This window comes from Zingiber officinale, chromosome 5A (genome assembly GCF_018446385.1).
Source record: "Zingiber officinale cultivar Zhangliang chromosome 5A, Zo_v1.1, whole genome shotgun sequence".
NCBI classification, from domain to species: domain Eukaryota; kingdom Viridiplantae; phylum Streptophyta; class Magnoliopsida; order Zingiberales; family Zingiberaceae; genus Zingiber; species Zingiber officinale.
In genome coordinates this window covers 148352016-148377703 of record NC_055994.1, presented here as the reverse complement: position 1 = coordinate 148377703, position 25688 = coordinate 148352016, and the positions used below count along the sequence as shown (strand labels likewise).

Here is a 25688-nt window from a genome sequence, read left to right as displayed (position 1 = left end):
ATTTTTCTTTTAACTAAACACTATAACCAATTGGGGAATTTTTCTTTTAACTAAACACTATAACCAATTGGAGAGTTTGAACCCTATAGGTAAAATCTTAAAAAAGAAAATTAGTTTAAAAATTACAACCCACTTGGAAAGCCTGAACCCTAGAATTAAAATCCTTAAAAAAAAATTTAATTATTTTTTTAATTCAAAATTAAAAAAACAAAGAAATTTTAATTAAAAAAATCAATATTTTTCATATATAAATAGCTAATACATTAATATATCCCCTCAAGATATTACAATACTCCGTAAATCTTAAATTTATTTCATTTTTAATTTTTCTTTTAATTAAATACTATAATCTAATTTGGAAGCCTGAACCCTAGATGAAAAATCTTTAAAAAGAAAATTATATTAAAAATTATAACCCAATTGGGAAGTTTGAACCTACAAATAAAATCTTAGAAAAATATTTTAATTATTTTTTTAATTCGAAATTAAAAAAAATAAAAAATAAAGAAATATGATATACTGCGCAATATGAACAGTTTTGCACTGTAACATCGCAAATAGTATCATTATCATATATATATATATATACACTAACTAGGGCCTGTGCATTGATTTGAATTAGGTTAATAATTGCAAACTGCTAGAGACAGTGGAACCTGCACTTTGCATCGTTTATGACAGTTTGGTGGAACCTGCACTTTGCATCGAATTAGTATATATTTTTTTTAACCTATTGAATTTTGCTGTTAAAATCGAAACAACCGAATTGATTTTTTTTAAAAAAATGTTTTTTTTAAAAAAAAAATTAATCAGTTTAGTAAAAAATTTAAAATTTTAATTTATTATTTAATAAAAAATTGATTTAATTATTTTTCAAAACTCAAAAAGGTCCCGATTTAATCAAAATAATAGATGTTAAAAAAACCAAACTTTTAATAAATCGGACCAAATTTATGAATTAATTTGATTATTTCAATTTTAATGAAGTTTTACTCACTGCTAATTGTCAGTATCAAATCAACCAGTATTTTTCTCCTCCTTACAAAAACTTACTTGTTTGATAAATTTCTTTACAGAAATTACATTTCCCCCCAGATTTGGAGGTAAAGGTCAGGTACATGTTGCAGGAGATTTTTCTGTAGGAAAAAATTTATCATGGAACACTATTTATCTTTATGGTGGTGTTAATAGCCCTAACAAGGGACTCAATGTGATGGAAGCTGTTTGCAAATAATTAAACTAACTAAAAATCATAATTATTAAATGACACGACACGATCAGCATGACTCAGGGAATCTGACGAAGATACGACAGCATTACTGAGGGAATCTACAGTTATATGTAAAAATCTACTCTCTGGATCAGAACCCAACTCAATTCAACATATCAATAGCAATTTATTTCAAACCAAAACTGAACTCGACTGTCAAACTTATGCCCTCATCCCCTCAATCTAGAGAGTCATATTTACATCCATGAGTAACAAAGCTGGACCAAATTTCAAACAAATCAGCAGATACTGTCTCTGGCACGCAGACAACAGATACTACTGCACACCAAATTCAGTCATGATCATGAAAGGCCACAATGAAGACACTCACTCTCGTAAATCCAGCTACTGACACCACCAGTAAGCTATTCCCCCTCCAAAAGAAAGGCAACAGCACAAAACAGCAAAAATCTGTTGCTCCGATTACTGAGAAGCTTGTACGTGCCACATACACGGCATGCACCCCTGATACGGTGCATGATAGTGCGACCTCGGGAAGTGAGGTGGAGGTAAGTCAAGGGGACGTGGCGGTCAGAAGTTAAGGGGACGTGGTGGTCAGAAGTCAGGGGGACGTGACAGTCAGAAGTCAAGGGGATGTGGCGGTCAGAAGTGAAGATGACGTGGCAGTCAGAAGTCAAGAAGGTGGAAAATACAAGCCTACATGCTCAGGTCGGTATTTACAGGGCTACATATACAGGTCAGGATTTACAAGGCTACACATACAGGTCAGGATTTACAGGGCTGTGCACGCAGGTCGGGATTTGCAAGACATCACATACACACAGGTTGGGAGTTACAGGTCGGGATTGACAAGCCTACACACTCAGGTCAGGATTTACAGGAAAACACATACACACAGGTCAGGATTTTCAGGAAAGCACATATACACGGATCAGGATTTACAGGGCTGAACTCTCAAGTCAGGATAAAGCCAACTAGGTCGGCTAGGCACTATACGACAAGCAAGCTATGTAATCGTAACTGTTTGTCAGGGAATAATCAGCACATGTCAGGGAATATGCTAACGGTCTTAAGCTCATTGCCCATTGATCCTTCTTCTGGCCTATGGGAGAAGGCCACCTGTCATTCACCGTCAGACAAATTCTGACACTCGACATTCCCTGACGCCTATCAGGTCCAAAAGTACACCAAGTCATATAAAAAGGGAGGACCTCTACCTTACGTAGGTACGCTCACTCGTCTTTTTGCATTCGTCCTTTACTTTTTTCCCGTTTTACTGTTATTCTGGGGAAAAAGTACTTGACTTGAGCGTCGGAGGGCCTGCTGTTAGAAGAATAATAGGAAGCGGTGGAAGAAATAAAAAATCTTACTGTTCATTATGATATTTGCCAAGCAATACAATAGATAGTATTTAAACAAGTACTTGGTCAATTAACCAATTAATAAATAATAGAGTAATTCTAAAAGTTATTCTGAGAATTATTATAATAATTATAACAGAATTATTAAAATAATCCTAATACTTAATTTGATTTGATTTGGTGATTTGATCCGGTCAATCCAGGTAATTCTCTTTTATCTCTTTTACCTCCCGACAAACTTAACGGGAGATCTTTAACATTGAGTTTGCTTGTTAACTTATTGAAACAGTGTCTAGATAATGGCTTAGTAAAGATATCAGCGATTTGATCTTCAACAGAGATATAAGAGACTGATAACTGTTGAGTTGTCACACGTTCATGAACAAAATGAAAGTCAATTTCTACATGTTTTGTATGAGCATGGAAGACCGGATTTGCTGAGAGATATGTTGCTCCAATATTATCGCACCAAATTTTTGGTGCAATATTTGATGCAAGATGAAGTTCAGAGAGAAGTTATTGAAGCCAAATAATCTCAGACGTTGTATTTGCTATAACTTTATATTCTGCCTCAGTGCTTGAACGAGATACCGTAGGTTGTTTTTTTAATTCCATGAGATAAGATTTCGGCCAAGAAATATCGCATATCCAGTAGTAGAGCGTCTATCTTCAGGAGAACTAGACCAATCCGCATCACTATAAGCATGTAAATCTCGAGACGATTAGCGATATACAAGATGACCATGTAGAATAGTACCTTTGAGATAGCGAAGTATTCTTTTTACATTATCCCAATTTTGTTCAGTTGGAGCATGCATGAATTGACAAGCACGATTTACTGCAAAAGTAATATCAGGGCATGTGATAGTGACATATTGTAAGGCTCCAACAATGCTTCGATAAATCTGTGGATCAGACAGAGCAGGAGAGGATGAAGATGGAGAGTTGTTTACAGCAATTGGTGTAGAGACCGGACGTGCCCCATCCATGTTGGCTCTTTGAAGAAGTCCAATAATGTATTTACTCTTAGAGGGAAGATAACCATCCTCACGTGGAATAAGATCAATACAAAGAAAAAAAATGAGCAACGGCCAAATCTCGACTAGGAAATTCTTAATTGAGAAGACTTAATAAAGTTGTGATACCCTTGTGATAATTATCGATTATCAAGATGTCATCCACATAAATAAGAAAAAATATCATAAAACCATAATTATTTTTGTAAAATAAAGATGAGTTAGTCTTTGATCCAGAAAATCCTTGAGTTTGTAACCAATTAGATAATCGATGAAACCATGCACGAGAAGCTTGTCGAAGACCGTATAAGGATTTCTTGAGTTGACAAACATGAGATGGAAATTGTGGATGAATGAACCCAGGTGGTTGCTCTATAAAAACAGTTTCCTCAAGATGACCATGGAGAAACGCATTTGAAATGTCTACTTGTCGTACGAGCCAATTAGAACTAACAACTATTGATAACAATAGTCTGACATATGTAATTTTGATGACTGGGTTAAAAGTGTCATTGAAGTCAATACCTGGTTGTTGACTAAATCTTTTGGCTACGAGTCGAGCTTTGTGTCGTTCAAGAGAACCATCAGCTCGATGCTTAAGACGAAATACCCATTTAGAGCCCACCACATTCATGGAGGGAGCACGCGGAACTAGGTTCCGTGTTCCATTGCGAAGAAGTGCATTAAAATATATAGTCATTGCATTACGCCAATTTGGTTGCTTGTTTGCCTGTGTAAAACAAGTTGGTTCAATAGACTTGGAAGAAACCAATAGAGCTCGAGGAAGGGGATGTCGAGTTGTTATTTGAGGGCATCGTGCATATATGTCACTTAAGGGAAGCATTTGACGAGGAGGACCATCATTCAAATCACTTGTTGACGAGGAAGAGGAAGTAGATTGATTTGGTGATTCCGATGACGGACTTGTATTATTTGATGATCCAGAGTTAGAGATTATATTATCCATAGCTGGCGAGGCTTCCGAGATTAGACACGGAATAGCTTCCACAGCATTATTCCTCTCATTAGTATGCCCTGTTCTTAATGGAGTAATAACTCCGGTCAATTCTGGTGATCTAGGAGAATATGTAGAGAATTCTGGATCAGGACCCAGGATGTCATCTCTTTTTACATTGCCAGTGTGTTTAATTGGATGAGCAACCTGTGGTAATTCAGATGGGATATTAGGTGGTGGTAAAAAGGTACCACTGCTTGAGGATAGAGTTGTTGTTGTGGCTGCAAAAGGAAACAGAGATTCATCAAAAATAACATGTCAAGATATATATATATGCGCCCTATCGGTATATGTAGACAACAATACCCATGGTGCAAATTACTATAACCAAGGAAAACACATTGTTGAGAACGAGGATTAAGTTTATGTTTAGAGTAAGGTCGTAACCATGGATAACATGCACAACCGAAGATATGTAAGAAGGTATAGTTAGGAGACTGATTATGGAGTTTTTCCATAGGACTTTTATGGTGAAGCAATGGAGTAGGTAGACGATTAATAAGATAAACAGCAGTTTGAACTGCGTCATCCCAAAATTTGAGTGGAACTGATGCATCATCAAGAAGAGCTAAGGCAGTTTCGATTATATGACGATATTAAAAGAGATAAAAGAGAATTACCAGAATTGACCGGATCAAATCATTAAATCAAATCAAATTCAATTATGGTAATTCTCTTTTATCTCTTTTAGATATTTCCTTTCTGCAGAGCCATTTTGTTCGGGAGTGTGAGAATATGAGACTCGATGAAGAATACACAAAGAGCCCAGATGACATTAACTATGTGTTAAACCATGTGAGTTTGCCTTCCCCAAACAACAAAATGTAAAACCACTACATGCCCTCTACCTTCTCTTTCTCTGTACTTGACATTAACTACTCTCAGTCATCTTCCCATAAAAACCAGGTGAGGTTTAGAAGGTTTTGAGTTTCAATCCATGCATTCTTATTTATGCGAAAATAACATTGTCTTCTTCTGTCTACTATGTACTTTCGAAATAAATCAAAAACTAAGGGAACGAGAAGCAGAACAGTGCACGTGGTTTAATGAAAAAGAGAAAGCTTTGACGCAGAGAGGTATGAGTATAATAAATACTACATTACGAACCTGTTTCGTGGAGAGAATTGATGCGAAGCTCTATCAAGAGGAAGAAACACAAATCCACAACAATAACAAACAGGGCGACAATTGTCGGAGTAGGGAGGAGGGAAGAGTCACCCCGCTGGAAGGAGGGAAGCCTCGGGGCGTCCGTAGGAGACAGGCTGCCGGAATGAGGGAAGAGTCGCGGAGGTGAGTGAATTGGGAGAAGAAAGGTGTGGCGCGTTGGGTCGAGGGACGACTTAGGGTTAAAAGAAAAAAAAATCTTAGCGACGATGTTTATAATTTTCGTCGCAAATATCTTAGCGGCGAATTAATTCGCTGCTACATTCGTCGCCAATATATATATTTTTTAAAAAAATTGCGTCGATACTACATTTAGTCTCAAATAACGTTATTTAGCTACGAAATTTAATTTCGTCGCTAATAATTAGTCGCTATTTTCTTGATTTTTTGTAGTGTGAACCGAATTTTCAGTTTGTCCGATCGGACCATAGGTCTGATTCGATCGGTTGGATTACTCAACTGAGCTAGCTAACCATACTATCTCCAAGTGACAAAAAGGAGTGGGTTCTAATGGATACTGACTCGGCTCGGAGCTTCATTAATACTAAGGGACTCAACGTCCGACTGGCCCAACGGTCCGATCGGATAATCTTTCGGCCGAGACGATCGACTGCGCTGGCTTCGAGGATTAACAACTCCTTAACTTTGACTGTCCTATCTGCTGATCTCCTGGACTTTGGCTCGATTCAGGGTTCCATTTTGTTCACTGTATCATTAATGATAAATATGTTTTTGCTTATGAAGGAGTCGGAGGTTTGACAAAGTAATATCAATCTTGTGTGGAATAAATTGTATTAGGTTCATTAATAAATTCATAATAGCTTTTTTTTAACTTGCATTTCATCTTGTTTGAGAAAATTTTATTAAATTTCAATCTAAGTTTTGCAATGGAATCATTCGGCCAAAATGAATTCTTATCGTGGCCAAACCCAACGTTCCACTGTGATATTGAATCCATTCTACATGGCCTGGATCATTTCAAGTATATATATCCATATAAAAGAGATCCTCTCTTTTATATAGAAGAATTATATATTCACATCTATGGATTATACTTCAATACTGACTAGGGCATGTAAATCGATTTAAACCAGACTAATAGTTGCAATTATCCGAGAATTCCCTAGAGACAGTGGAACCTGCATTTTGCATCGATTATGTTAGAATTGAACTGAATGAAAACTATTTGAGATTGAGTTAGTCAATTTTTTTTCACCTATTGAAGTTTGTTATTAAAATCAAAACAACCGAATTGATTTTTTAAATAAAAATGATTTTTTTAAAAAAAAAATTGCTCCCTGAAAAATTATTTAATGAAAAATTGATCTAATTATTTTTCAAACTTAATAAAAGAACCAATTTAATAGTGCCCGATGGTGTGCAGAAAAGTGCTCGATGGCATGGAACTGGCAAGTAAGATCTACGCCAGTAGCAGATGAGCGGGACCTTCCTCCCTGACTCCTCTCTCCCTCTAATGGGTTGTTGTGGATGTGACGGGATTTGGTAGTGGCGTAGTACCACCAATATAATACAGCTATTTGTTGTTGCTGCAATAATTTTTTCGATCGGGCATTGATGAGCATATCCAGATCTTCTGACATTAAGGTAAAGGTGGTAAGTCTTCCAGTTTCTTCCATCTCTAATCTGTAGATTCAGGCAAAAGTTCCCACAAATAGTGTCAAATTTGATTCTGTCTGAAAACTACAGAGATGACGCGATGGGCACGGTGGCTTGGCGGTTGACTAATGGAAGATCTTTTACTTTACGGAAAGGCTTTCTTCTGCTCCTGTGCACAAGGGAGACGAGCCAACAAGATGTTAGCGCCTAAAAGTAATAGGGAGAGTCCCTGGTGAAGACCCTCTGATGCTCAAGTCAATACAAGTCCAGATGGGTGAATGAAGAAAAGCAAGAACATGTGCATGAGAGTAAAGTTACAGATATTTAGAGAATGTACCTTCACCACATAGAGGACTCCTCTTTATATACCTCCTCATATAACCTTCTCAATCGTGAGGTGGGAAAATATGTCAGACTTTGTTAGGTAAAAGGTGGTTGATCCCGTCCGGAGGTTGAGTCGGACGGAGGCCGGTCGAGGTGTCCCGATGGTTGACGGAAGGTCGTAGAAGACGATTCGACTCCCACGGGTGGCTAACGCTGCTGCAGGACCCTGCACACACTCAGACAATCTCCCCCCTCACGTTAGAGACCGAAACCCCGGGAAAAAGTCCTCGGATCAGGCCCTCCGACGCTCAAGTCAGGTCCTTTTTCCCCAGAAAGAACAGAGAGAAGAAGAAGGAAAAAAGTTGTGGAAAAAAGTGACTAGAGAGTGTGTGCGCGTACCTGCCTACGAGAGATTTCTCGCCTTTTATGCCCTCCCTTTTTGGAGCCTGTCATCCTCCCCGAAAAAACGTTAAACGCTGGGCTTTGTCCCCTAGTTTTGGACACCTGTCGTGCTGCTATTTGTCGCGCAAGCATCTTTCCGTTTAGGAACCTCCGCCTTCGCACCTGGATTTTGTCTTGTAGTGGGGGACAACTGGCAGGCTACTACTGGTTATGAGGGCATCTTTTCGTTTTAGGAACCTCCGTTTTCGCCCGCATTGTTGATATGTAATGACTCTCCTCGACGGACCGCTGAGATTCTCCACACTTGTATTACTTGGCTCATCCGATCCATTGTGTCCCTGCACCCGCCTGCACCTGTGGTTAGTATTTCCAGGCCTCCGACTCGCAGATCTGCAGCCCTAGCTGTCTAGACACAGCTACCCTGCTCTTCAACCTGCATCCTGCGCTTTGAACTTCCTGGCCCTTAACCGCCGGTCTGTAGCTCGGGCTGCTTCTGATCAGCCCTGCCGATGCCGACCCGTGATCTGTACTTCCAGTTCTTGGCCTCTGCTTAGCTCTGCCGATCCCGACTTGCATCCTACGCTTTGTACTTCCTGGCCCTTAACTGCAGGTCTGTAGCTCGGGCTTCTTCTGATCAGCCCTGCCGATGCCGACCCGTGATCTGTACTTCCAGTTCTTGGCCTCTGCTTAGCTCTGTCGATCCCGACTTGCATCCTACGCTTTGTACTTCCTGGCCCTTAACCGCATGTCTGTAGCTCGGGCTTCTTCTGATCAGCCCTGCCGATGCCGACCCGTGATCTGTACTTCCAGTTCTTGGCCTCCGCTTAGCTCTGCCGATCCCGACTTGCATCCTACACTTTGTACTTCCTGGCCCTTAACCGCAGGTCTGTAGCTCGGGCTTCTTCTGATCAGCCCTGCCGATGCCGACCCGTGACCTGTGTTCCGCCTGACGTCTTCCCTCATCTTCCGACGGCTTTGCCCCCTTGATCGACCAGCCTGCCTGACCTCTGACTATCACCCCTGCTTGCCTTTAACCGCCCCGTCAGCCTGACTCTTGACTGCTACATCACCTTGACTATTGACCACCACGTCCTCTTGACTTTTGACCGCCATATGGCCTTGACTTTTCCAACCCTTTCCTCATGGGACCCTCCATTACCAACCGTATCAGTGGCAAAAGGAATCTTTCATTTATCTATATGTATACCTCTTTTATTTTTTATAGTTTCTGTTACTATTGAGGTTAATAAAGGAATATGTTGTTATAAATGGTTTGTTGATGGGAGACACGATAGTCTTCAAAGAAATTTTCAGAAGAATATTCTAACATAGTTGTTATTCTGACAAGTTGTTAAGATATTGTCTGCTGAGTATATCTTGGTCGGTCCTTAAGGTCGGCCTTCTCTATTGAGCTGCTCAGTTACATTCTATATAGTCTATTCTGGTATGTATTATACTGCATGTATCTTGGCCGACCAATATATCCACCTTTATATCTGTCTCGGCACTAAGCCGCTCAGTTATGCTCTACATAGCAATGAGGCATTCATTCGAAGAATAATATAATGTCTTGGTCATGTTAGAAATTCGTTTGAGAAATAATATGATGTCATGTGCTTCTTGGAAGTCTATTTGATAACCTATGCTTTGTCGGACATCCGTCCCAGTAATAATATGAGGATAAGTGCTTCAAATCCGGCCGACCTTTCGCCTGGCGGGGACTTTGCTAGAAATCCGTCCAGGTAACAATATGGGGCTAAATACTTCAAACTTGGCCAGCCTTTTATCCAGTCGGGTGTGCATACAGAGATTCGTGAGCCTCGAGGAGGCCGACCCATACTCTAACTAACTCTATGACTGGTTGATTGTGAGATGGATTGGACATGCCGGCCAGCCTAGAAGGCCAACCGCTTCAAGACCCAGTCGACTATTGAATGACCAGACGTGTTATCTTTTAGGTAGAGTACTATGCTCCATATATTTGACCGGCTTAAGGGCCGATCGGTCACTGCTCGCCCGGCTTGTAACCCAGCCGGGCTAGACTTGACAGCCCTAATGACGGGTGAATATGAGAAATGTTTTCTTCTATTGACTTTGCCGCTACGTCACCTTGGCCTTATCATCATCACTTTATCTCTTGGGTTCGCTCGTTATATCCCATATAAATGACCAAACTAAATTTCATTATAATGCAACTAAGATAAAAAGATAAAAGAAGCAAGATTTATTTTTTCCAGACGAACTTGTGATAATTACTTGCAAAAAGGCTTCTCAACCAGCTAGAGACAGCTCTTATACGTTCTTGCAGTTTGATCGTTGTGTCTCCTTAGTCACTATTTTTACTACTACTTCTCTCCGATTAATTCTTCCAACATGCCTTTGCGCTCTGACTTATGACTGAAAAGTTCAGAGAGTTGCATGGTGATTGTTGAACTCTTATAGTCCTGCAATAGAACTGTTTTCATTTATCAATAATTTGATTGCACTAATGTAGTATACGAAGAAATGACATACTTTTCTGCCGTGAAATTCACTTGGTTACAGGTCTTTATAAATATTTAAGGTGTCTCTGGGACTATTATATCATGATAGGACATTTAAATTATCCCTAACTATAATATATTTATAAAAAAAATTCTTCTAAATAGAATACGAAATCAAAGGATATTTGGACTATCCACCATGTATACTTTCTAATTTACTTTGATAATTAATAAAAAAATTCTATAGAACCAGAACTAGCGTAAACTGAATTTTTAAGATTATGGAATGTACTTAGAATTGGAAATACAATGTGATTTGAAATAAAAAACATTGTGTGAATTTTTTTATAATCCAATCAAAAACATATTTTTTTTTATAATCCAATAAAAAACATCATATCAATTTGATTTATTTTTTATATCAATAAAAAACATCATATCAAACTTATATTCAATATAATCCATACAACTAATACTCCGATTGAAATAAAAAATATCATATATATCAATTTGACTTTTTTTTATAATCAATACAGCGTCAAATGTGGGTTGTTTGTATATATCAACACAGTGGTATCCAATTATTTAGTGACAAAAGTTATAATAAAAGTATAATTTATAATTAAAATGCTAATAATACTTCTAAAAAAGTATTAATAAGAATCTTAAGTGCATTTGGTTTGGAATTATCCTGGAAAACTTTAGTTATCCATCTAAAGTAATCAACAAAATTTTTATCTATTTTAGATAATTGATGATTACCAAGTAATGATCATGTATGATTATTGCGCTAGAAGGGGGTGAATAGCACTCGTGGCTTTCACGTTTGTTTGAAATCGTTCGAGTAAAACGCAGTGGAATAAGAAAGACAAGACAAAAAGAAAGCAATCGCGAACATGAAGAGTTATTTGGTTCAGAGCCTGTGGCGACTCCTACTTCAAGGCCCGCATATGAGAGTGCTTTCGATGGGCAATCCACTAATCAATCGAAAGTTACAAAGAGATTTACAATTGTAGTACAAGTAATTTTTAAATAAAATAATATCAATGACTTGGAGAAATAGATCTTCAGCGTAGTCTTCGTCGGAGCAGCTTTCGGGCGTCGAGAGGCTTTATCAAAGCAGCGTGCAATGGCAGAAGTCATTCTGAATATTGTTGTGTAGCCCCCGGTTGAATGCTGCTTATATAGGCTGTTCTGGGAGCCTGGAATCCCTCTGGATGCTTGGACCATGTGTCACGGCTAATCGACGCACTCCATGTAGACTTATGGATGATTTTTCGGGTCCGAGCGCCCGAACCAACTTTTTCAACCTCCCTTTTTTTCTTGCAAAACAAAGTTAGTCCAGGCAATATATAATATGAATTTGACAGCATCTGACTGTCCGGTTCTTATTTTGAGTTTCGCTGAAACTCTAGGTCGAACCGACGCTTATTGTTCCCTATTCGGGGGAACGCGTCCTCACCTACTCCTCTCAGGAGAGTTTACCTTTTGCCAGATCGGTCCTCCATGACCATCTGGACTTTTGCTCAGCATCCGAGACTTCAGGTTTTCATGTTGAACGTCCACTCCATGACCCGTCCAGACTTCCAGCTAGTCCGCAACCACTAGGATTTTCACTTAGAGACCCCGACTCTAGGATTTCACCCAAAGTGCTTGACCCGCCAAGACTTCGCCTTACCTAACCGCAGTTAGGACTTTCCACCACTTAGGGTTACCTCCCCCTAAGATTTTCCACCTGCGCCTAAGAATACTTAGGACTTTCCTGCAAGCTCATTCAACCTTGTTAGATATCAAGTAACCTTAACTTTGACTCGTTCCCATAATCAAAACTTAGGTTCGATCGTCTGGTGCTCCCTGCACCAATAATCTCCTCCGTTTTTTATTATGGTAACCTGGTTCAAAGTTAAGTAAAACATAACAATAATGTAAATAACTTAAGCATGAGCATAAGTGAAACAATCAAAAGAACTTATGCAATTTTGAAAAAAAATCTCGCTTATACTCCCCTTTAATCAAAAGTTTTATGTTTAACTTAACTTTGTCTTTCTAACATTTAACTTGCTCTCCCCCTTTGACGTAATCAAAAGGATACTAAGTTAGATAGAAAAGCAAGAAGAAAAAAAATACTAACTCTTAATTTCTTTCGAAATTTATATTTGAAGCTCCTTTGAATTTATCCCTTTAAACAAATTTAGCCTAAAAGGGATTTAAAATACATAGCTTTTGAGAGAATAAAAAGTTTAACTAAGTGCTTAGTGTTAGAAAAGATTTTCTTTTAAAAAATTTAACTAAATACTTAGTTTTTTCAAAAAACTTGGATAAATCTTAGCTTTAAAAAAAATTCCTTCAAAAAATACTTAGCTAAGAAAATGAATACTTAAAAATAGTTAGCTTTATCAACACTTAGTTAAATACTTAGTTTTTTTTTTTTTTTGAAAGGAATTAAAAAAATCTTAGTAAAGTATATAAAAACTTAGTTAAAAGTACTTTTTCAAAAATTTATTTTTCCATATAGAAATATTTGAACTTCCTTTTTAAATAAAATGTTTAAAGTTGCTTTTCAAAAATAGTTAGACTTTCTTTCCAAAAATAATTAAACCCAAAAAAAATAACTTAAGGAAAATGCTTTAACTTAAAAGAATATTTAATTTTGAGAGTAATTAAAAAACTTTAATTTTGAGAAAATATTTAACCAAAAAATATTTAATTGAACCTAAGTCCTTTCACTCCCCCTTGATTAATGCTAAAAAAAATTATGAAATTATTTAATTTTTTGGGTCCTAGAGTCCAAGCATGAGAGTTCAAAGTAAAAAAAAAAACCCTCAAAACATTTTATTTACTTTCCTTAAACAAGTGTCTAACCTTTAGCTACTAGCTGTTCGCCATTAGATAAAGTTTTCACTTGGTTAGTCAAGTTAAGCAAGTATTCCAGTTAGATTGACTAAAGTGGATAACTTAACTTGATCAATTTAACTTGGTATTTATTGCCCGAACTTATCTTGATGCACAGACATAAGCATTCTGAAGTCCAGGCAGTACCCTATGCATCTCACTCCATTCTAAGTATTTTTCATACACAAGCAAGGTATTCCTAGTGTGCTTATGAGATGCTTTGGCTGAACCCTATGGGTACATACTTTCTAAGGGGTAAATATCTAGGCTAAGTCCAATCTTTTGAAAATACTAGTAAAATTTGGGAATTTTTAATAAAGTAATTTTTTCTAGAATTTTAAAACTAAGCTGATTAAAAAAAATCATAACTTTTTGAAAAAAAAAGTAATATTATAAAGAAATAATTTTGACAGTTTAGTACCTATTCTACTAGGCACATACCTAATTGTCTTCTAAGTGTACTGAACTCAAGTTCAGGTAAGGATTTTGTGAAAATGTCAGCTAGGTTTGACTTGGACTCAACATAGTCAAGTACAATGTCACCCTTAGCTACATGATCCCTTACAAAGTGATGTTTGACTTCTATGTGTTTAGTCCTTGAGTCGTGGATTAAATTTTTAGTTAAATTGATTGAGCTTATGTTATCAATTGAAATTTTTATATTTTTATATTCTAATTGATAATCTTTTCATCCATAATAATTGAGATGCACATTCTCCCATGGCTATGTACTTTGCTTTCAATAGTGGATAATGTAACACAGTGTTGCTTTCTACTTGACCAGTTTACTAGGCATTGATCTAGAAATTGATAACTTTTACTTGTACTTTTTCTATCTAGTTTGTACCCAGTATAGTCTGAGTCAGAGTACCCAACTAAGTCAAACGTGCTAGTTCTATAGTACCAAAGGGCTACACTTAGGGCTCTCTTAATGTATCTAAGTATTCTTTTTACATTAGTTAAGTGTAATTCTTTTACACAAGATTAGTACCTAGCACACATACCTACTGCAAAGAAAATATCAGGTCGACTTGTAATTAGGTATAGTAGACTTCCTATTGCACTTCTATAATATTTTAAGTCTACTGATTTTCCTTTTAAGTCAAAGTTAATTTTAACATTAGTTGCCATTGGAGTATTTATATTTTTAGAATTTTCCATTCCAAACTTCTTAATTAATTCCTTAGCATATTTAGTTTGAACAATATAAATTCCTTCCTTTGTTTATTTTATTTGTAAGCCTAAGAAAAAATTAAGTTCTCCTACTAGGCTCATTTCCAATTCACTTTCCATTAATTTAGTAAATTCTTTTAAAAATTTAGTATTGACTGAGCTAAAAATTATGTCATCTACATAAATTTGCGCTATAAAAATATCTGTTTCTAAGGTTTTAACAAATAAAGTTTGATCTATTTGACCTTGGTTAAACTCTTTGGATATTAGGTAGGTTGACAGTCATTCATATAGGCCCTATGTTCTTATTTTAGTCCATATAAAGCTTTCTTTAATCTAAAAACATGGTTTGGATTGTCTAAATCCTCAAAACCTGGGAGTTAATTTACATAAAATTCTTCTTTGATGAACCCATTTAGAAATACAGATTTTATATCCATTTGGTATAACTTGAATCCTTTATGTGCTGCATAGGCTAACAGCATCCTGATGGATTCAAGTCTAGCCATAGGTGCATAGGTTTCATTATAATCTAACCCGTCTATTTGGCTGAACCCCTTTGCTACTAGTCTAGCGTTGTTTCTTACTATTTCACCTTTATCATCTAGTTTGTTTCTAATACCTACTTAATGTCAATTATGGATTTACTTGTGGATTTAGGTACAAGTTCTCAGACTTGATTTCTTTAAAATTGAGCTAATTTCTCTTGCATTGCAATTATCCAGTCTTGGTCAGGTAAGACTTCTTCTATAGTCTTGGGTTTAATTTTGAAAATTAGAGTTATTTGACTTAGGTTTCTATATGATGATTGAATTCGAACTCCTAGGGTTGGATCATCCAAAATTTGGTCAGATGGGAGATGGGAACTTATTCTAGAAAGTCTTAAATTAGGGTCAACAATTGGTTCTTGTGATTCTTTTGGTTCAGTTCTAATTTAATCATCTTCTGTATTTCTTATAATTTGACTATTTTCTTTGATTAAGTCATGTAGGTTGTTTTCTTTATCAAAAATTACGTTCGTTGTTTCTTCAACTTTTAAGGTATTTTTATTATAAACTCTATAAGCCAACTGGTTATAGAGTACCCTAAAAAGATTCCTATTGTTAATTTTGATATAAATTTACCTAAATAATCTTTAGTGTTTAGTATGTGGACTTTAAATTCAAATACTTTTAGATAACTTAAGCTAGGAATTTTATTGTAGTATATTTCATACGAAGTTTTATTTTAAAATTTATTGATTAATATTCTATTTTGAATATAACATGTTGTATCTATCGCTTTAGCCCAAAATTGGTTACTTAGGTTATATTCGTTTAACATGGTTCTAGCGATCTCTTGTAATATTCTATTTTTTTGTTCAATTAGACCATATTGTTGGGGGGGTTCTAGGATATGAAAATTCATGATTGTATCCATTAGTTTGACAAAATTTGTTAAACCTATGGTTTTCAAATTCCCCTCTATGGTCACTTCTAATTCTTTTAATTTTGATGTCTTTTTCATTTTCTATTAACTTGCAAAAGATATTAAAGATCTCAAGGGTTTCATCTTTAGTTTTTAAAAATTTTACCCAAGTAAATCTTGAATAATCATCAATTATGACTAAACAGTATTGGTTTCTGCTTAGTGACTTGGCTCCATGTAAATCAAATAGGTCTAAGTGTAGAAGCTCACATATTGAGTTAGTTCGATTCAGGTTTATTGATTTGTGGGTTGACTTAGTTTGTTTACCTTATTGACAAGCATTATAGATTGTATTTTCTAAATTTTTAAATTTGGGTAGGCATCTAACTAAGCCATTTTGACTCATTTTTGAAATAAGTCTGATATGAGTGTGACTCAATCTTTTGTGCCACAACTTAGTTTTCTTTTGTTGTGTCAAAAGACACTTGAGTGAGGAGATTGGCAGGTTAATTGTGTAGAAATTCTTTTTCCTAATTTCCTTAAGTGGTATTTCAAGATTTTCGACATTCTTAATTAAGCATTCAGAGTTTAAAAACGTTACTAAGTATCCAGAGTCACACTGACTTATGCTAAGTAAGTTAAAATTTAATTTATTAACTAATAAAACTTTTCAAAAAATAAAATTGGAACTCAGTTTGATATTACCTATTCTGATTACCTTAAATGTTCCATCGTTGCCGAATGTAACTGACCCTAGGTTTTTGAATTTTAGCTTGGTGAACTTCAATCAGTCTCTAATCATGTTTCTGAAGCATCCACTATCCAACATCCATTGGTCCAAATCGTTATGTTCCTACACATAAAGTATTTGATTTAGATCCAATTTAAAAGGATTGTAAAATAAATTGATTGAGTTTAACCCCTTATTCTCCATCTCACCCGGTATAGGTTGTTAATCATGTTATACCTATGGGTGATAGTGAGATAGTTGATTGAGTTTCACTTAAGTTTGATTTAATTTTAATTGTAATTAATTTTGAGTTTGATTTAGTTTTATTGATTAATTTTAAGTTAATTGATTATATTTGAATTAGGTTAATTGATTAATTTATTGAGTTTGAATTTGATTAATTTATAGATTAACTGGTTAGGTTTGAACTTGATTAATTAGGTTAATTTATTAATTGATTAAGTTTGAGTTTGATTAAGTTAATTGATTAAGTTTGAATTTGATTGATTTATTAAGTTAATTGATTAATTGATTAAGTTTGAACTTGATTAATTGATTAAGTTTGAGTTTGATTAATTAAGTTAATTATTTAAGTTTGAGCTTGATTGATTTATTAAGTTAATTGATTAAGTTTGAACTAAATTTTACCTAAGTCCATCTTACCCTTTTCTAAATTGTTAATCAGGGAACCTTATAAGTTTTTGTGAGATGGTTAATTTTATCTTCAATTTAGATTATTATCTAAGGATTGATTTACATTTGAGTTAGATTAAGATTTAACAGTTAGTCAATTAAATATTTATTTCAATGATTGACTTTCAAGCTGTGATGAGGCACTAGACCTTCTTGGTTCTTGGATTATCAACCACTTTTAGAGAAAGTCTTTCAAAGAAATTGAATATTTAATTTCTTTTCTGAAAATCCTAAGTCTAACTAGTCAAGTGTGAATGAAGCCTAGGTCCTTATCTACCATAATCTAAACATGTATAGTATAGTGAAAGCATTAAAGCAAGCTTCAAATAAGTCTATCTAATGATAAAAATGGTCTTTCTATTGGCTTCCCCTGGATCATAGCCTCGATACGGTCTATCAAGTAGTGGATTTGATCCTTGGAAATCCAATATTGACAAAGTCCAACTTGATTAATCAAGTTCGACTTGGGGACCCATGCTTGAACTAATCTTCTATTGGTATGATTAACAAGAGATACATATGATTTAAATTTATGTTTAGCCTTATATCCAAGTTCAGATCGATTGTATACGGTTCTTTATTTTTTACAAGAATCAGATCAAGATTCTTGGAACCCAAGGTGAATCATTCCAATGTATCCTTCAGTTCCTTGACTTGATTTTTTAGACTCGAATTTTCTTCCTCAAGTAGTTGGACTTGAATTGAAGTTCCATTCTGAAAAGATTCAGTCAAGGAGCTTGGGTTAGTCACTTCCTTAAGGGTTGTTATCTCCTTTTGGAGTGACTTGACCTAGACGTTGGATTTGGTTAGCTTATGCATGAGATAGTTTACTAAGTTATGTAGTTTATTTATTTGAGAAGAACTTATAGTGGGGTTAGGCCCTTCGGAAACGGATATGGATCCGTGGCTTCTCTCGGACTTGGTTTCCAACTCGCTCTCGGTTTCAAATTTGTCGACTTATTCTTAGGCCGTAAGTGCGAGGAAGCTTGTTGGTGTCAATCTTTTTGCATGTCACGAGGCACCCCAAATTGATAAAGATTGGAACTCGACTGAACTAAATAAAACTCGTGTAGTATGGAGTCCCAAGTCGTATTTTTCCAAGGATAACTAGTAAATGTGTGAAAATCCTAGAATTGGTTCCAATCAAAATCTAATTCTAACTTGAATACATCTAGGTTACAAAAGTTCATTGGAACAAATTAAAATGAATCTAGAAATGTAATTCTCATCTAAACATGATACACTCATTTCAACAGCCTTGTATCAATTAAATTCAGATTCAAATGTATCACTAAATCCAATCAATTGATTCTCACATCTTCAACTCATCATAATAATAATAAGGAAACTCAATAGTAAAAACAACTTGTAGATGTCTAAATTTCATCTAATACACAATTACAATCTAATTCAACAACTAAGCTCAAAGGCTCATTCTCTACAACATTGGACAAAGGTAAACAATCAACTCCTCAAGTTGAGCATACACAAATTCAACTTCATCACAGCAACAATAGATTCCATGCAGATAATAAAATCTTGCTAACTACAGTAACCGAAACTAATAAACTTGACAATAAGAACATCTCATTCAAAAGCACAAACTGGTTGCCAACTAATCCAGTAGTTAAACAAGATTCGGATTGAAGAAATTCAAAGAAACAAGTAGCAAAACTGAGAAATCAAATCTGAATTGCAAAACTAGGTTAGTATCAGAACATAACTGGGATTTCAGCAAAGAAAATCATATATAAGTTGCAATAAACTGAATCAAAGAAGAGATGTAAGGAAAAGAAATCAAATCTTCAGATCTGAGCAAATTCGAGCACAATTCAAAGACAAAATCAAAGAAATCTAAAATCCTAAACATTCCACAAACCAAAACTGGATCAAATCTTCCTCATTCTGCCAGAAACAGAGCCACCTCTGGAGAACACCCTTCGGGTGACCATCGACAAAGAACTAAGCTTCCAACTAATGCATCCTCACCAATCATAGCCTCTGGAAACCGCCCTTCGGGCTCACGGATCGGGTAACACTCACATCGCACGAAATCAGTAGCTCGACTCTGGAATTTTGCATCACTCGGCCAATTGATCAGATCGGTGCAAATTCAGCAGATGGAATGAAGATGGAATGAAATCCCGATGCTTCTGGGATCTCCCTTCGAGCTCCGGTGGCTGATGAGATCGCAGAGCATGGGAAACGCCCTCTGCCTTGATCGCGGAAGGAAAGCAGAATCAAGATCACGGACTGAGAAACACCCTTGTTCGCGATCTGACCTCGGACGACGAACACTGGTAGCCGGATGATCGTCAGCGACGAAGAAGGACTGCTCACGGATCTGGAATGTGGAAGGGAGTTGCGGCCATCGCGCGAAGAAGAAGAAGAATGCACAGTAGAGAAATCGCGACGCCGAGCCCAGGAAGCATTGTAGCTTCTCGCGGGTTTTAAATCTCCTCAGATCTGATCCAACGGCTGAGATGCTTCGGAGCTTGATCAATGGTAGAAAATCGCCTAAAATATGATCCAGAAGTACTGATCTTCATCTACGATCCAGATCTACTCCTCATTAGGTTGGATGAACCGGATCTTCAATGGATGGCTCCGATCTGCTTGATCTTCAATGGAAGGTCCAAAACACTCCAAGGCTTGATCTCCTCATTTAACCCTCGATTTGAGCCCAAATGTGACATGATCTGATCGGGTTCATGACCCTTTTGATGCCTACAAAATAATAAACAAATATTAGCATCAAATGCCATGAAAATAGACTAATTTGTAATTAGGTCCAATATCACATGCAATTTATGAAATGTAGAGTAATCATGAGTTTAAGCTATGAATAGACCAATAAAAACATGCATTATGAGTCAAAATAATATAACAAAATCATGGTTATCACTTGTCTATTCAACCTCTTCACCAGAATCTTCTGAAAAGGATTCATCCCATGTTGCCTGTAGTGCCTTTTTCTTCTGTTGCTTCTTTGTTTCCTTCTGGTTCGGACAATTGGTTTTGATGTATCCCTTTTTTTTTGTAGCCATAGCAAGTTACTTTGGACTTAGCTTTTGGACTCGGTTGCACTATTTTTGATTGGATCACCTTCTTGATGTTCTTTTTGGTGAATCCTTTCTTCTTCTTGTAGAGTTTTCGTACAAGGTTGATGAGCTCGGCAGTGATCTCGTCATCGTCATCTTCTGAGTCCGGTTCATCTTCGGACTCAGGTTTGGTTCTGCGCTTTACTTTTGGTTCCCGCATCTTAGTTGTACCTACGACCAAAGTAATACCTTTCTCGACCGGTAGTGCATTAGTCTGTTCGTGAAGTTCAAATTCAGAAAATAATTCATCTAATTTAATTTGCAAAAGATCTTTAAATGTAAGCATCTACCATGGATGCCCACAAAGTGTTCCTCGGAAATGCATTAAGTGCATACCCAATGACGTCGTAATTTTTCACCTTTTGTCCAATTGCGTGAGACCGTTGAGGAGGTCTTGGATGCGTGCGTGAAGTTGACTTGCCGATTCACCTTCCTACATTTTTATATTATAAAGTTTATTTAATATCAAATCACGTTTGCTTACCTTCGTGTCGGAAGTTCCCTTGTACAGCTCAATCAACTTTTCCCATAATTCTTTCACGCTTGAAAACTAACCGACTTGGTTCAGCTCTTCTTTTGCCAAGCCGAATTATAGAGTCTGAGTAGCTTTGGCGTCAACATTGATCTTCTTTCTAGTTGGTGCATCCCATTTGTCGCACGGGTCGAGGACTCCATCTTCGGTAGGATATGCGAATCCCGTCTAGATGATTATCCACATCTCGACTTGTGTCTTTAGGTGGTACTCCATTCGGCTTTTCCAATAGCCAAAGTCTTCGCCGGTGAAGAGGGGAGGGTGTGCAGTGCTATACCCCTCTTGGTAGGCCATAAAAATTATTCTTGCACAAACAACAAAAAAGAACTCATCCCAAGACTAGGTCTTGGCTTAGTAGTGTGGAATAAAGTATTAATCAAATAAACGAACTCGAGTGGTGTTGCACTAGTTTTGAGAAGAAAGCTCGATTGTGATAAAACTTATCCGAATGAGACAAATGTACTAATTCCGATCGACTCCAAGAAAATTTAAAAACTAATACGACGAAAAAAACTTGCTTGAATGGTAGTTTCACCAATTCAAAGAGACCCCGCTCTGATACCAATTGTAGGATCATTGCACTAGAGAGGGGGGGTTAATAGCACTCGTGGCTTTCACGTTCATTTGAAATTGTTCGAGTATAACACAGCGGAATAAGAAAGACAAGACAGAAAGAAAGCAATCATGAACACCAAGAGTTACATGGTTCGGAGCCCGTGGCGACTTCTACTCCAAGACCCGCGCATGAGAGTGGTTTCAATGGGCAATCCACTAATCAATCGAAAATTACAAAGAGATTTACAATTGTAGTACAAGTAATTTTTAAATAAAACAATACCGACGACTTGGATTATTAGATCTTCAGCGTAGTCATCATCGAAACAGCTTTCGGGCGTCAAGAGGCTTTATCGAAGTAGTGCGCAAGTGCAGAAGTCATTATGAATGTTGTTGTGTAGCCCCTGGTCAAATGCTGCTTATATAGGCTGTTCTGGGGACCTAGAACCCCTCCGGGAGCCTGGACCACGTGTCCCGGGCAATCGACGCGCTCCATATAGGCTTATGGATGATTTTTCTGGTCCGAGTGCCTGGATCGCCTGGGCACCCGGACCGCTTAGGCACTCAAACACAGAATCAGAAAACTTTAAAAAGGTGAGGTTTTGTTTGATTTCAGGATTAGACGAAATTTTTTTTATCAAAAATATCCTCTATGTGATAAACAAAATTCTTATTTTAAATTATAAAAACTAACTAGAAAATAAAAATATGTGATAATTTATTATATATATATATATAACATAACTTTTAAAAATCTAAAGTTCAAAAATTAAAAAAAAATACATATATATTATTATATATTATTTTTGTAACTTAGAATAATACAGTAAAATATTAAATTAGATTATATATTAAAATCTTAAAATAAATATATTTTTTTACATTATCTAAGTTGAGATAAATAATATTAGGTTATATTTTATTTCTCATAACTTTAATTATGTAATTATCCGATAATCATATAACCAAAATTATATATAATAATTTGAATCAATCATACACTAATATTTTACGAGAATGTTTAACTTTCCTATTCCCACTAATCATCGAAATAAACACAAGAAATAAAATGTTAAAGTAATATTATTTGATAGTAAAGTTTAATTTTTTAATATGTTGAAAGTCCTAGAGTTACCTCCTCTTAGGATTTTCCACCTGCGCCTAAGAACACTTAGGACCGACTTTCCTGCAAGCTCATTCAACCTTGTTAGACATGAAGTAACCTTAATTTTGGACTCTTTGTCATAATTGAAACTCCTTTTATATATATATATATATATATATATATTAGGAAAGTAAAAAAAAATAAACTTAAAAAACATTAAGTTTAAAATAAAATATATATATATTGTCAGTTTTGTAACTTAGAGTAATACAGTAAAATATTAAATTAGCTTATACATTGAAATTTTAAAATAAATAATTTTTTTACATTACCTAGGTTGAACCAAACAACATTAGGTTATGTTTTATTCTTTATAACAATGATTATGTGATTATCTGGTAATCGCATAGCCAAAGTTATATATAATCTATGTCCGATGATTTCTCATAACTTTATTTAGTTTAGGTAATCGGTGATTACCAAGTAATGATCCATGTTCGACATGTCACCAAAAAGGGCATTTAACCCAGAATCAGAAAACTTTAAAAAGGTGAGGTTTTGTTTGATTTCAAGGTTAGACGAATTTTTTTTAATCAAAAATATCCTCCAATATTTACACTTTGGATAAAAATATCCATAAAATTTTCATAACAAAATTCTTATTTTAAATTATAAAAACTAAATAGAAAATAAAAATATGTAATAATTTATTATATATATATATATAACATAAACTTAAAAAAAAAACTAAAGTTCAAAAATAATAAAATACATATATATTATTATATATTAGTTTTGTAACTTGTAATAATGCAGTAAAATATTAAATTAGATTATATATTAAAATCTTTAAATAAATATATTTTTTTACATTATCTAAGTTGAGCTAAATAATATTAGGTTATATTTTATTTCCCATAATTTTAATTATGTGATTATCCGGTAATCATATAACCAAAATTATATATAATAATTTGAATCAAACAAACACTAATATTTCATGAGAATGTTTAACTTTCCTATTCCCACTAATCACTAATCGATATAAACACAATAAATAAAATGTTAAAGTAATATTATTTGATATTAAAGTTTTTTTTAATATGTTGTAAATCTTGACTCTTTCTTAAGTTTATAAAAGCAAAAACAATTTATAGTGAGCAATATAAGAATCATTAAATTAAATAATATTATTTAATCACTAATCGAAATAAACAAAAGAAATAAAATGTTAAAGTAATATTATTTGATATTAAAGTTTAATTTTTTTAATATGTTGTAAATCTTGACTCTTTCTTTAGTTTATAAAAGCAAAAACAATTTAGGTTGAGCAATATAAGAATCATTAAATAAAATAATATTATTTGCGAATTTTAAATATCTAAAATTTATATAGTTTTTTGTTTAGGTTTAAATAAAAAATAAATGGAAGGGAATTTATTATTTCAACATTAATATAGATACAGTGTAACGACCCACCTTCTGGGTACTGACTGTAAGGCCGATCGTCACAATAATGCTAAACTATACTGTGCGGAAAACTGATCAAATTTAAAATTTTGCTAATCTAATTGCTGGGAACGCTGAAACTGAATGTTCTACATGTACCTAATAATTGTACACACGCCAGGGAAGGTATTTACCACTGTTACCAGTCTTCTGATCGGTCCACGGACCGGTCCATGACACTGGCACGGGGAAGAACCTTTGGATCGGTCGACTGACCGATCCATGATTCACCAGAGCTTCTGTACGCACCTGGATCGGTCTGCCGACCGATCCAGGACCTCACTGATCGGTCGGACTGACCGATCCAGTGGCTCGATCCAACGATCGGGATTCTTTCTGTTCGCGGCTGGACCGATCTGCCGAACGATCCAGCTGCGAACAGAGAGTTATGACTGCCGAAACCAGCTCCCTGATCGGTCTACCGACCGATCAGAGGCTTCCCCAGCTCCTGATCGATCCACGGATCGATCAGAATACGAACAGAAAGTTTCTGTTCGCAGAAACCGGGTCCCTGATCGGTCTACCGACCGATCAGAGGTTTCTGATTTCGTGTCAGAAACTCTGATATCAGCACTTTGGCGTGCCAAAACCTACACAACAATTCTAACAAGGCTAAGAAACACTCTAACAATGGAAACTAACATTCTCACATCATAAGAGAAGGGTTCTAAGCATAATGGAGTGCATAGCTAACTAATTCATAGTGATTAACAACTATAGTGCAAATAACAAAACACTGTAAAGTTCTGATGCTTAAGTAAAACTTGCTAAAATCCCTTGGAGTCTTTTATTCCAGTTCCTGCCACACACATCTTGATCTGCAATGACCCTCAGCCTCCGCTACTGGTCCACTTTTCCTTTATCTTTATCTGCAGTATAAGAAAAGTAGTATCTATAAGCTAAAAAGCTTAGTAAGAAATCATCTACCTCACTAAAACATGCAACGATGCAAACATGTTTTTAAAGAATGCTATTTGAAAACAAGTACTGGCATGGCATACTATGGTTGCAAGCATAACTGAAATAACTGAACATGTAAACTGAAGCATGGCATAGCAACTAATCATATGAATCAATAAAGATAAACTGACCGAACATATAATAAGCTAAACTGATACTGAATTCAAACTCAACTAACATAACTAATTCTGAGTTTTGAAAACTAATTCATAATAAGTAAAAATACATAATCATGCTGTTTGGGCCCGGCAACTGTACTTGCTGTGCGCGCATCCCTAACTAGACCCGGGTTTACAAGTCCCGAATTTAGTAGGGTTAACTAGGTTATCTAAACCTAGGGACGACTGTGGGAGTCCAACCCAATGGATATCTGATCCAGTACAGTGCCACTGAAAATAAAATACTGAATATAGCTAAC

The 25688-nt window shown here is 35.6% G+C and overlaps 1 protein-coding gene across 1 annotated transcript in view; it reads left to right on the top strand.

Annotated features, from left to right (window-relative positions):
* Positions 1-1587: 1587 nt before the first annotated feature.
* The window catches only part of LOC121980158, a 34600-nt gene continuing 10499 nt past the window's right edge, over positions 1588-25688 (top strand). The window contains exon 1 of the mRNA XM_042532121.1: positions 1588-1779. Coding sequence (XP_042388055.1) covers positions 1588-1779 — 192 coding nt within the window. The remainder of the gene's footprint in view (positions 1780-25688) is intronic.